This window comes from Serinus canaria, chromosome 19 (assembly GCF_022539315.1).
Source record: "Serinus canaria isolate serCan28SL12 chromosome 19, serCan2020, whole genome shotgun sequence".
NCBI lineage: Eukaryota > Metazoa > Chordata > Aves > Passeriformes > Fringillidae > Serinus > Serinus canaria.
In genome coordinates this window covers 4,540,483-4,552,826 of record NC_066332.1, presented here as the reverse complement: position 1 = coordinate 4,552,826, position 12,344 = coordinate 4,540,483, and the positions used below count along the sequence as shown (strand labels likewise).

The window sequence follows — 12,344 nt, the reverse complement described above, 5'->3', positions numbered from 1 at the left end:
GTAATTGACTTGGTGCTACTTAAAAGCATGAGGAAATCAAAGGTGCGAGGCACATTAAAGAATCAGAAATATCTCTTCAAAAGCAAAAGGACTTCCTGTCACGCTGCTAACATCTAAAGCCTCACCAAAGCTGCTGCACCTGGTGCACCTCACTCTGACTGCCTGGCACCCCTCTTTCTCCACCCCCAAAGCTGGGGACATGCAGAGACCTGGGACCTGCCTGAGCACCTCATCTCTCGTTCCACAGCAGGACAGATGGACACAGTGTGTCACTGCTCCATTTCCTGCCTTTCATTTTACACAGCAATGCTGCTTCTTCATCCAAACAGTGGCTGGATTCAGTGTTTGCAGAGCTGGCCATGCCTTGGAACCACAGCAAAGCCTCTCCAACCTCACCTCACCTGTCACTGATTGTCCTGATTTGCTGCTTGAGCTGCTGAAGCTTGGCTCTAAAGCAGACTCAGGCTTTGTGTTTACAAATCATTTCCCCTCAATTTGTTGCCCTGAAATGAGATCCTGCTATCACCTCATGGAACAGCTTCAAGGGCAGATGTAAGGATGTGCTTGTGTGACAGGCAGACCAGGCAGAAGCCCCCAGCAAGCTCATCTAACACCACTTGATGTGGACTTTGCTGCACTTGAACTGGAGGGCAGGAGTGGAGAGTCTGACACACCAGCAAACGCTCAATCTTGCTGGAAACCTTTCCCTTCCCTGCCACAAAGCCCTGCTCAATCTTTTGCCTCCCAAGCCAACGTCTAGATTTCAGAAACCTGAACTGCCAGTGGAAATTCCCTGCAGCGCGTTGATTATTGCATCTCCTGCTGGCACTTGTGGCAAGGGGAAAAAAAAGTCACATGGCTTTCTGGACACACGTTTCACTAAGGAGTCTTGCATCAGAGGGCAGAAGCCAGCAGCCAGGAAAATAACTCCAATTACGGTAAATAAATCCCCAAATATGTGACAATCTGCCTTTTAAACAGGAAACAGAGGGGAATAAGCAAAGGAAGACTTTGGTCTAAACATTGCTGCCACCAGCCTCAAGAGCCCGAGAGCAAGACTCTGAAGACACGTCTGGGCCAGAATTATTTTACCTGAACTTTACTGATGTGTCTCAAGTCCGAGACAGCTTCCTTCCCTGAAGGGAAAGGCGCCGACAGTTCCCAGCGACTGTGCCAACCTCCAACACTCCCAGTGGCTCAGAGGAGACACCCTGGAGGGTCAGCTGCCATCTCTGGACACGTACATGTCCCTTAGGAGACTCAGCACAGGAAGTTGTGTGGCTCCTGAGATGAGCAATGCAGGTAGCACTCCCTGCACCACTTCAGCGCTTCCTCCTACTCACACATCTCAGGGTACAGGCTGTGTCTGGACACAGGGAGTAGCAGATATCACTGAACAACAGGCTCAGTGGAAAAGCCCTTTGCCAAGGCAGTGGCATCAAAGAGCCAGCTTGCTCAGGAGCCTCAGTGCAAGGCAGGCAGCAAGGGGAAGGATGGACACCAGAATCATCCAGCCCTCCTCTGAGTTTACTCTCCTAAATACCACTCAAATGCAAAGCAAATACAAGCAGTAATGCGAAAGGAGAGGAAGGATAAATTAAACATCCAGTTCCTCCAAACGTAAGGCCTTGGGAAGTGTTATGTCTTAACACCACCTCACTAAAGACAGCACTGCCCAGTCTCAGAGGGAAAGTCACACAGCGACTCCAGGTGCAGCTGGAGATCTCAGCTCACACACCTCAGTCCACAATTGCTGTACATCAAGCAAAGCCCCAGCACCCAGAGAAAGCCAGATGTCAAACTGCTCAACTCCAGCCTCCCTGCATCAAGTGAGCTTTGCACTACAAACTGAGCCCCCCAGGCAGATGGAGGGACCTCAGGCTCTGCTCTCAACGGAGCACAGGGCTGCAGATGCTCAGCATCCCCCCGGCACAGCCCTGCAATGTGACATCTTCATCACCCTCCTGGCTCTTTAGCCCAAAGGTGTCACAGCCCACAGCTGAAGTGTGCATTTACTACACAAAGAGGGGAATTCAGAGAAAAGGACTCAGCTCTGCTCCCCAGACAGGGAAACATCAAGTTGCTTCTGCTGCTATCTATAGCTGAAGGTTTATTAAGCTTTCTTTTGTGCCTAATTTTAAAACTTCACCAAACCAAGGCAGTTACCCACAGCACTGCTTTATTTTTAAACTCGGGCAAATGCACTGGACTCTCTTGCAGTCTATTGCCCCCACCTTCTGTCAGCCCCAATATGCAAGATGTGGTTAGAGCTTCACAAGAAGAGGTGGAGATGAGGCTGCTGCAGGTGATCAGAAGGTGCTTCCTCTGAGCCTCTCTGATGCTGCAGTCTGCTCTTTGAGCAGAGCTGGGTCCGAGCGGCACAAACGAGCCCGTGGCAATGGTCAGAGCTCAGGCTCTGCTGAGGGCAGACACCACCAGCCTCTGCATCATCTCTAGGGATATTTTAAGGGTTCAGGCTGCAAGACTGAGCAGATGTGGTCAGCAAAGCGAGACCTGCCGTGTCCGGCACAGGGCTGTGAGGAGGGGGGAATGGCAGCAGAGCTGGCTGCTGGTTACCACAGCACAGCCTCATCTCAGGGCTCTGACCTCCCCAATGAAAACAGAAAGTCCTGCACCTGCTTAAGAGCTGCAGGGGATTTGCACTGACCGACAAATCTTTCCTTGTGTGTATCAAGATTTGGGCAAGATCCGCATCTCAAGCTGGTGTCAGTGTTCAAGGAGCAAGCAGGGCCACGTGCCTTAGCAAACCCTTGCACAGGTTGTAGTCACAAGTGTGTGACAGCAGCTCCTCTTTGAGCCAGGCAGAGTCTCTCCAACCCCTGCAGCACCGACCTGCTCGGCCCAGGTCTCAGGACACCAGTGTGGCAAAAGCCACAGACAGTGCCCGGAAGCTGCTGCTGTGAAACCTTCCTTTCCACACGAGCCTTCAAAGTTTCCCAGCTGACACCACCTTGCACAGAGAACCTGACCCTGTTCTACTCAAGAAGACAGACTCAGGGTCTGCAGAGCAAAGCTCAGCCTGCCCCTGCCACATTGAGTCCCTGTCACAACCCAGATGAGCACAGTCCCTCTGCCAGGGCACAGCTAGTAGGTTTTCCTCCTTGGCAGAGCAGATGCCCTGTGCACAGCTCACCCTGCCCAAACTGTCCCTTTCCACTTTCCCAATCCTCAGCTAAAGCAACACACTTGGCCAGACCCTCCTTGTGCCTCTGTGCCCTGACTCTGCTCGGCCCTGGGGGATGCAACTTCATTCCCTACATGTGCTGAGGATGCACATATGGCAGCCCCCTCCCCTCTCCACTTCCACCTAAGCCCGACCTCCTAACAACCTCCACACGGCACAACTCGACCGGCCCAGAGTGCCAGAAGGCATCCAGGTGCTGCAGCCTGATGCTTCACACCCACAGCCAGGCAAATTTGCTGGGATTTCCGGGAAGTGTCTCTAGGGTGCCCCGTGCTGCTGCACCCCCACCTTGGTGTGTGCTTGTTTGGAATGCGGGGCCGTCGGGGGGGGTTTGGGGGGAGAGGGGAAGTTATTCTGGTGGTGGCCTATGAATAACATCCAGTGATTTATAGGAAGTATAATCCAATAATACAGTAAAATAAAACAGTGTGTCTGAGATGGGTTTGATTCCAGGAATTATAAAACAAATTATTAAAGAGAGAGAGAAAGAAAAAAGCCTCAGAGAGGCCAGATCGGAGTAAATTGGGCACAGATGGGCTGGGAGGGGGTTCCTCTCTCTCCACTCACCGAGATGCCCCTGCCGCAAGCACGGCTTCAATTAGTCTTTTCAGGAACCAGAGTTTTATTTCCCCAAATTACAGAATTAAAAAAAAATTAAAATTCTTGGAGTGTTTGTGGTTGGGATAAAGGGATCCAAACTTCTCTGTGAGTTGGTTGTGCAGATGGCTACCAAACTGTTAAAATGGGCCACCCCACTATGGCCCCGCCCCAGCCAGAACCCAGGATGGCCCAAAACACTGGTTGGTCACCTATGTCCCATCCTGGGAAGCACCAGCAACTGCAAGTCTCTGCCATGTAGAGTGGCCACCTCTCTCTGCCCTCCTTCCCTAAGGTGGGCACCCACTCCATGGGTTTGAGGTCTGCAAGAAGCTTTTTCACACCTGAAGTGCTCCTGACAGGAGGCAGCCGGGTCAGTGGGACCCTCACCAGCTGCATGCCTCCCTGGACAAAGCAGGAACACACTGTTTGATGCTGAACAGCAGGGGATGCACTTCATGTGGGAATTCTTTGGCTTCCTCTGTCAGAGAAAACAACAGATCCATTTCATCTCCCAGGATCTTCCCAGTGTCGCCCGGCTGCACAGGCAGCTGAGACCAGCTCCAGCATGCCTGGTGCTGTCCCTGGGGACAAGCACAGCTCAGCTGCACTGGGCACAGGCCACAGAGCTCTGCCTTGCTCACCTGAGCCCTGGCACCCACTGCAGGGTTCAGGTAACCACAGCAGTGAGCTGCGTGGGAGGAGGATGTGAAATGCCACGTGCTGCTCACAGCTGGCTGGTTTTGGAACCAGTTTAGACACAGCACAAAAAAAGTCACCCTGTCAGAAGAGCACACGGTGACCTTGTGGTTGGTGTTGGATGGTTTATAAAAAGTGGCAGTGGCTGGGAGAAGAGACACAGAGGACCTGTCACAAATCCCAGAGGGGACACGTGCCAGGATAGGGGCACCACTGAGGGGTCATGGCCAACCCACACCACAGCAAAAGAATAGGAGTAAAAAAGCAAAGAGCAGCAGACACAAACTGTCATGCATGAGCCCCAACCTCCTGTGCTGCCCACTGCCTCACTGAAGGTCCGGCACAGACCAAGAACAATCCAAAAATGGGAGAAACCGAGGCTGAGATGGGGCAGGATTGTGTTTGGTGCAAGCCTGAGGAAGAGGGAGGACAGGTGCTTAACACAGCATTTAATTTTAAGTTCCCTTTTTCTTAATACCTGACTCTTTACTTAAAAGTTCTTATTCAGGGGTTAAGAATTTCATAGAATTCCCCACATTGTGACTGTTATGCCAGTGACACCACACCATGACTGCCAGCACCACTGGATCTCAGCACCAGGGATTTGTTACACACCAGACATGGAGCAACAAGCACATTTACATGTTTCTCAGGAGTAGCTGGGGCTCCAGAGACCTGGAAATACAGAGCAGGGAAGGGAGGGAGCTGCTGTCCCTGAAGAGAACACCCCCGGACAGCAGGGAAGAGAGGCTCAGACCTCCCTCCCAGCCACAAACCCACAGATCTCCTCCTGCTACTGCAAACTGAGTGTCAGGCCCTGAGTGTGATGGGAAGGACACAGACACGCTCTGCTCCCAGATTTGCAGGAGGATTTCAGTAGGAGGAGATCTCTGGAGGCCGTTTGGTCCAACTGCAAAGTTACATCCAATCTCTGCGGAGTGGACACAGCCAAGCTCTGACTCCAGCCGGCTCCCCAGCAACGCTTCCTGGCAATTTGGGATGCAGGCAGGGTGGGACTGCTCCCTGCGTCCTGCCAGCCTCCCACAGGCCCACAGGGGTGGCTCGGCCCCCTGGCTCCCTGCTGCCCCTGCTGCTGCAGCACAGGGAGGTGACTCATGTGCTGGGAAATGGAAACCCGACAGCACCTTCCCGACAGCGTTCCTGCCGCGCTCCGCCAGGCCTCTGCCCACAGCAGCCTGGGGAGCGAGCCAGCGCCCTGCTCCACGCAGGGGACTCCGTAATCCTTCCAACATTCCTGCCTTCCTTCAAAACTCCAGACCCTTTGCTGTTCTGCTTTTGATTCCCATCTGCACCCAGCTCTTCCCAGGATGGCAGCGTCGGCAGCGAGCCCGACCTGTGCTGTGCCAGCACTCGGCGTACGAGCGCTCCGAGACCACCGGGGCGTTTGTGCTGACAGCAGGGTTTGCTTTGCCAACAGCACTCTCAGCGATATTTCAGGGTCACCAGAGCAAAGAGCCCTCAGGGAAATCCCTGAAGGGCCCTTGGCATCAGATGGCAGCCGTGGTGCCATCCGACCTGCAGGCATTCCAGGAGCTGCCACCTGCTCCGCACGCACCCCGCGGGGCCCGGCAGAAACAGGTTTGCTTTCTCCAGAGATCCAAAAGCTGGGAGCAGCTGGCAGCTACCCACACAGGAGGCAGAAAACTCTGAGAATACTTATTTTTCATGAGATAAAAAGCACTACCTCTGTCACTCACACACATCCACAACTCGGCTGTGGAGGGACGAGCTCAGCCCAGTGGTTTGAGAGCTGGGATTGCTTCCAGCTCTGCCACAGAGGCTTGCCATACATCCCAGACAAATCTCATCCTCTCCTCCCCACCCGCCCCTGTCTGTGGCACAGACACCACTATTAATTCACCTACCAGGGGTATTATTAATATTATGAATACAATAATTACTGTCACGCAGAGGCATTTGCTTATAATCACAAAGTACTTTGCAGCTCAAAGATAAACACGCCATCACTGGCTGGCATCTGGCAGGCAGGAGGGCATGGCTGCCTCCCCAGTGGGATTGACAGCTCCCCCCAGGAGAGGAGAGTGCCTGCAAAGCAGGCACAGCTACAGGAGCCACTTCCCAGCCCTCCAGCTGGTGCTGGTTTGCTCCATCAGCTGACCTTGGCCACTGACCACCAGCCTGAGCAGTGGCCAACTGGCTCACGAGGGAGGGATCTTCCAGCAGCAGCTCTCTGGGGCTCAGCCTGATCACCCACATGCTGGCCTTAGCTGAAATCCATCAGCTGGAGGCCCTCTTATTTGGGATCTAAATCCCAAGGCACCAGGATGTGAAATGCTGCTTCCTCCCACCCAGGGAGAGCAACCCCATCCCTGCTCCCAAACTCACAGCTCAGGCAGACCTGGGTACCTGCTGCTGAGTGCATGTTGGAGGGAACACAGGGAGAAGTACAATCCTTGGAAGCATCATTTTAAACTCAGTGAAGAGGCTCTGGTTTGGTGGCACCTCTGTTGCCCAGCACAATAAACTTGTCAATGGTAGAGACCATCCAGGCTGCTGGGTGGATGGAGGAAGTGAGAGGAGGACAGTAATCAACACTAGATCTGTGTTGTTCTCTGAATTACCACGGGGTACAGGCTCCAACCCAGTGTTTCAGAGAGTGGCATCACATCCCCACCCACCTGCATGGACACAGGCAGCCACAGCCAACAGCTGAGGCCTCTGAGACTGTCCAGCCCTCCTGGTGCCAGCACAGGCACTGAGCAGGGCCCAGCTTAAACACTGGGAAGGCAGAGCCATAAAGCAGCATTTTCCTTCTGTGCTGATGACTCAGGCTCCAGGGGGATGCGATGCCTCCTCACTCCTCAGACACCTCAGCCAGCTCCAAAGGCCCAGCCAAGGTCCCTTTGTGTTGACACCCACAGGCATCCAACCACCACTCCCACCTCCCCATCTGGTGTGTCCCCCACCCTTCTCCACATGGGGAATGGCTGATCCCCATCCAGTTTCCCCTCCAGCAGCACGTGGTACCTTTGGGCTGGGAGTTGTACACTGCAAACATGTTGATGGCCACGAGCTGGAGCATGCGGGTGCTTCCGATGGGAGGGGGGCTGTGCTGCAGCAGCACCTGGAACTCCCTCAGGACCTCCTCGGCCACTGCAGGGAAAGTCTCCATCCTGCAGACAGAGAGAGAGAGGCTGTCGAGAGCAGGCTGTGCCCTGAGATGAGGGCTGGGAGGTGGGCATGGCTCAGCCCATGTCACATCTCCTGGGGAAGGGGGAATCCCTGGGGTGCTGTCTCCCAGCCAGGAGCTGTGGGGAATGAAGGTGCAGGCTGCTTCCTTAGAGAGGGCAGTGAGGGATTGCTCTGTGACCGACAGGCAGCATACTTCTGGCAGGAAAACACGGCCTTTATGAGTCATTTCTGACCAACCATTTTTTTCTACTGACTTCTACCAATCTGGGAGAGGTGCCAAGGGGCCAGCAGCTCACTTGGACCAGGAGCAGCCCATGGGACTCCCAAGGCTGCAGCAAAATGCACACACTGGTGCCACATTGCGGATGTGGCAATTCCAGTGCGTTGAATGCCGGCCAGAGCGTGCTTCCTCCAGAACTCCTCGCTGCAGCATCGGATCCCATGGCACCGAGCCCTGTCTCCCCCAGGCTACACACTCCCCAGCACTGTGATTGAGCCCCTAAACTTCATCACTTCAAGCCCCACAGGACAGGGACTCTCTGACTGGTGGAGCTGCTGACAGTGTCAAAGCCGGAGCGGGTCCCCGCAGCCGCAGCGCCGCTGTCGCGCGTCAGGACACAGCAGCCCGCGGCTGCGGGGCCACGCCTGGGGATGGGGTGAGCTTTCAACACCACTCACAAGCGCCCACGGAAATCTGACACCTTTATCCTGCTCCTCATCACTGAGGGAATCAGCTGAGGTCACTTATCAAAGCTGTTGGATCCTCAGCAAGCTCCCAGAAATTATTGCAAAGAGCACGTTCAATCCCCGAAAATGACTGAGGTGTTGTTGCCCACAACAGTCCTCACCTGGTATCCCATGAAGACAATTGAAGCTGCCCAAAACCTTGGGAACTACTGAGTGGGGAGGTCCTCCTGTCCCACTGGCTCCTCTGCAGAGTTTGCTGTATTGATTGTTATTCCTACACTAGAAAAAGCCACAGCCAGACCCAGCAGACTGAATATCTTCCAGCAAGTGCCCACACCAGTTATCAGTGCCTACATGGGAATGAGAGAGCCAAAACCCACAGAGGGTGAGGCATCTGGAGCTGGCAACCTCAGGGGCCTCTAAAGCAATTTCCTCTATCTTCCCCCCAGGAGATTCAGATCTCGTGATATCACCACGGGTTGGATTAATGAGCCACTTCTGGTAACCCACATGGGCAATTCTGCTGGGCTTTCCCAACAGACTTCAGGACAGTGACAGTTTTGTTTTTAAAGACAGAAATGGCTTTCTTCTTAGCCATATTTCATGGGTGCTTTTCATCACCTGGGTCTTCCTACTAGCAGGGTACCCTCTCCCTGGGCATTGTTTGCTGGAGCAGTTCAAAGTCTCTGCTACCTTCCCAAAAACATGGGCTGGAACAAACAGCCTCCTTGTACTTTGTAGCTGTGCAGAATGGAGCAGCTCTGTCAGTACAATTACACTGCTTTCTCTGCAAAAGGCAACTTCCCTGGATTTGGGGCACAGCCAGAGAATTAAAGCAAACTGATTGCTTCTAAAGACTTCCTAATTTTGAGAAATCTCAGACCACATCCAGTGTATGCAGCAACATCCTCCTAGGGCAGACAACACTCTGGGGATGGAGGAGCCCTTTGCAGGATGGGTTGTTACTGAGGAGATGAAGATTACTGCCAAGGAATAACAACAAGGAGTGAGGGCTTCCTTAGCTCCACCACCTGTGCTTGATACCACAGCACATCTGGAACAGCATGCAGTAACCCCACTGAGCTCAGAACCAGCAGGTCAGGAGCCGAGCGGAAGCTTTTAATAAATTGCTTACCTGTGGTTTTAGAAGCAAGAGTCCAATTAGGACAACATCATCTTTTCCATATTTTTTCCAGACAAATCACCAGAGATCCTGCCCAAAAAGGACTTGGCTATTCCTCACCTTTTACCTATTTTAAGCACGGAAGCTGTTGAGCAGGGCTGGACGATTTTCTCTTCCTGTGTCATGGTATTACTTTCTAGTTCCCTTCTAAGTACTTCAGGGCATATTGTACCATTAAACATACTTGGGTTTTCTAAATGACTGTCCTGGGAAGCAACTGCCTGAAACGCTGCATCTTAATTTCACAAAAGCCTCAGGAGCCAAATGTGCAACTGATCTCTGCTACATCCCCATTAATCCCCTGCTGGCATCCGCTCAAGCGGAGCTCGACCGCGAGCGCGGCCCCACAGCGCCAGGGACCAGCAGCTCCCCGGATGCTCTGCCCTCCAGCACAGACCCTGCGCTTCCTGAACCTTCCCTGGGCTCTGGCAGCTCTCCTCCTCTTTTCCTGCAGGCAGGACACTCAGCTGTGCCTCCTCGCTGCAGGCCAGCCTGGTGGCCCATGAGTGGATAATCAGTGCCTTGTGAATCAGGGAGAGATCGGCAGTGACCCTCAGACACTGAGATCTCCAGCAAATCATCAGCCCCTGCTTCCCTGGCTTTTGTGAAGGGTCCAAAGTGCCCCTCCTGAGTGGTCACCCCTGTAAGCACGGGAGACAGCAAGTGCTGAGGTGCTGCTGTGTGGCAGGATCTGAGCTGCTCCCAGCAGGGACAAGCTGTCACTTTGCACCCACACAGCCTGGAAAAGGTTGCACCCTCTCAGCCCTGTGACCTGCAGCCAGCAATTCCAGAGGAGAATGAAGGAGCCAAGAGAGCTCAGGAGACTCTGGTTGCTTCCGAGTTCCTGGCAGGCTCAAGCAGAGACCACCACTGCCAGAGACCCACATGGGGTCTCTCCTCAGCAGCTGCTCCCACACAGTGAGGGCCAGTCCAGACCTGGAGCAGAGGCAGCTCCATGGGAAGCCCATCAGCTGCGAGGCTGAGCTCTGCCCTCAGGGTCACAAGGGTGTCCCCTGGGCTGGGATCTCAGCCCAGGCTGGAATCAGGCTTGCTTTGCTTCAAGGGGAGATGTTCAATTACTTGAAACCCATTTCTGACAGCCACTGCCAAGGGCACTTTGTACAAACCAGTTCCCACAGCCAGGGCAGCTCTCAGCTATGGGGCTTTCACTGACATGGCAGAGAGGAGATGAAGGGCAAGGCTTGTTTTGCCACACTCTGGATGGCAGCTTTCAGCCAGCACACATGGATCTGCCTCTGGGGCTTTGTGATCCTCACAGGCAACAGCCACTGAGAGCCCCAGAAGCCACCTTTGCACTGGGTGGGGGCAGTGGAAAAGAGTGGGTTAAACCCAGAAATTCAAGTGAAGGAAGCACAGTTAGGTGATGGGAGAGAGAGAAAACAGCCTCTTATCCCTCCTGTGTGTGTGAACCATCTGTGCTCAGCTTCTGCCAGAGGGTCTTGGGGCATGGGCAGGAATGGGCTTTGAGGTGGGGGAAAGGAAAAGCCCAAGCTCCAGCCAGTGTGGGTTGGAGGGCGGGTAAGGAGAATAAGAACCAGGAGGCCAGGCCTGCAAGAATTCACACCCTGTGCCCTCAGCTCCAAACACAGCTTAGTTGCTAACAATATTAAATTCCAAAAAGACTTGTAATGTAGGAAAATAAAATAAACATCCTGCACACTTACCCAATCCTGGTAAACAGCTTCCCATGGGCATGGAGAAAACTGAGGATGAACCTTTTGTTCAGCTGCATGGGAAAAAAAAAAAAAGGGAAAAAAAAGAGAGAGGAGAAAACAATTAAACTCTCTCCTATTTCCTGTGAATTAAGAATGTCCCCAGTGACAGAAGAACCTGGCCTGGATGCTGGGGGTGGCACTGGAGATGGGAACCAAATGGACATGCCCAAACTCTTACAAACATCATGCACAGAGGCAGAGGCAAGTGCCAAACAGCTGGAGCTGGAAGCGGAGCCGGGAGAGGCGGTGGAGACACAGCACCCTCTGCCGGGTCCGGTGATCCTGCACAGGGCTGCTGCACCCCGGCAGCCCCAACCCCACACCCTGGGCACCCCAACCTGCACCCCAGCAACCCACAGCTGATACCTGCACCCCAGGCATTGACAGGCAAAGCTCTCCTCCCCCCTGTCTCATCAATTCCAAACTTAGCACAGCCTAAGTGGTTCTGGAAAAGGAGTCTCCAAAGACAGCATTCCCACTGATTGAAAAACACAACACCACAAGCACCAGCAGCAGCCTGTTCTGTGCTCCTGACTGTGTCAGAGGCAGAGCAGCAGCTGGACAAGGCAGAGAGGGAGCAGGATGTCCTCCCCAGCACTTTTCTGCAGAGCAGCCAGCATGGAGAGCTCAGCAGCAGCACTCACACTTGTTTGTGCCCTGCCAGGAGCAGCTTCCAGAAGCCAGGGAGGACTGGGGTGATGCTGCACCCCCTCATTTATCTGGTGCTAGAGACAGTGTTCAGATGTGCCAGCAGAGCCTCTGAGACCCTGCCTTTTCAACAGCTACTGAACTGCCCAGAGAAGCTGTGGATGCCCCATTCCTGGAAGCGTTCAAGGCCAGGTTGGATGGGGCTCTGAGCAACCTGCTCTAGTGCAAGCTGTCCCTGCCCATCGCGGGGGGCTGGAACTAGATGGTCTTTAAGGTCCCTTCCTACCCAAACCATTCCATGATTCTGTGGACATGAAGCTAAGGGGACACAGGGGAGCTGGATGCAGCACACAGAGTGAAGGCAGCTTCCTGCCCTGCTTTGGTCCCCTTACTCCAAAACCTGACTTGAATAATT

General features: G+C 53.8%; 1 protein-coding gene across 5 annotated transcripts in view; it reads right to left on the bottom strand.

The window, feature by feature from the left end:
• Positions 1-12,344, bottom strand: part of SMG6 (SMG6 nonsense mediated mRNA decay factor) — a 106,474-nt gene that overhangs the window by 71,597 nt on the left and 22,533 nt on the right. For all 5 annotated transcript variants that reach the window (XM_050981975.1, XM_050981973.1, XM_050981974.1 and 2 more), the window contains exons 9-10: positions 11,231-11,292; positions 7,511-7,656 (exon numbers count right to left, since the gene is read on the bottom strand). In XM_050981975.1, coding sequence (XP_050837932.1) covers positions 7,511-7,656; positions 11,231-11,292 — 208 coding nt within the window. The remainder of the gene's footprint in view (positions 1-7,510; positions 7,657-11,230; positions 11,293-12,344) is intronic.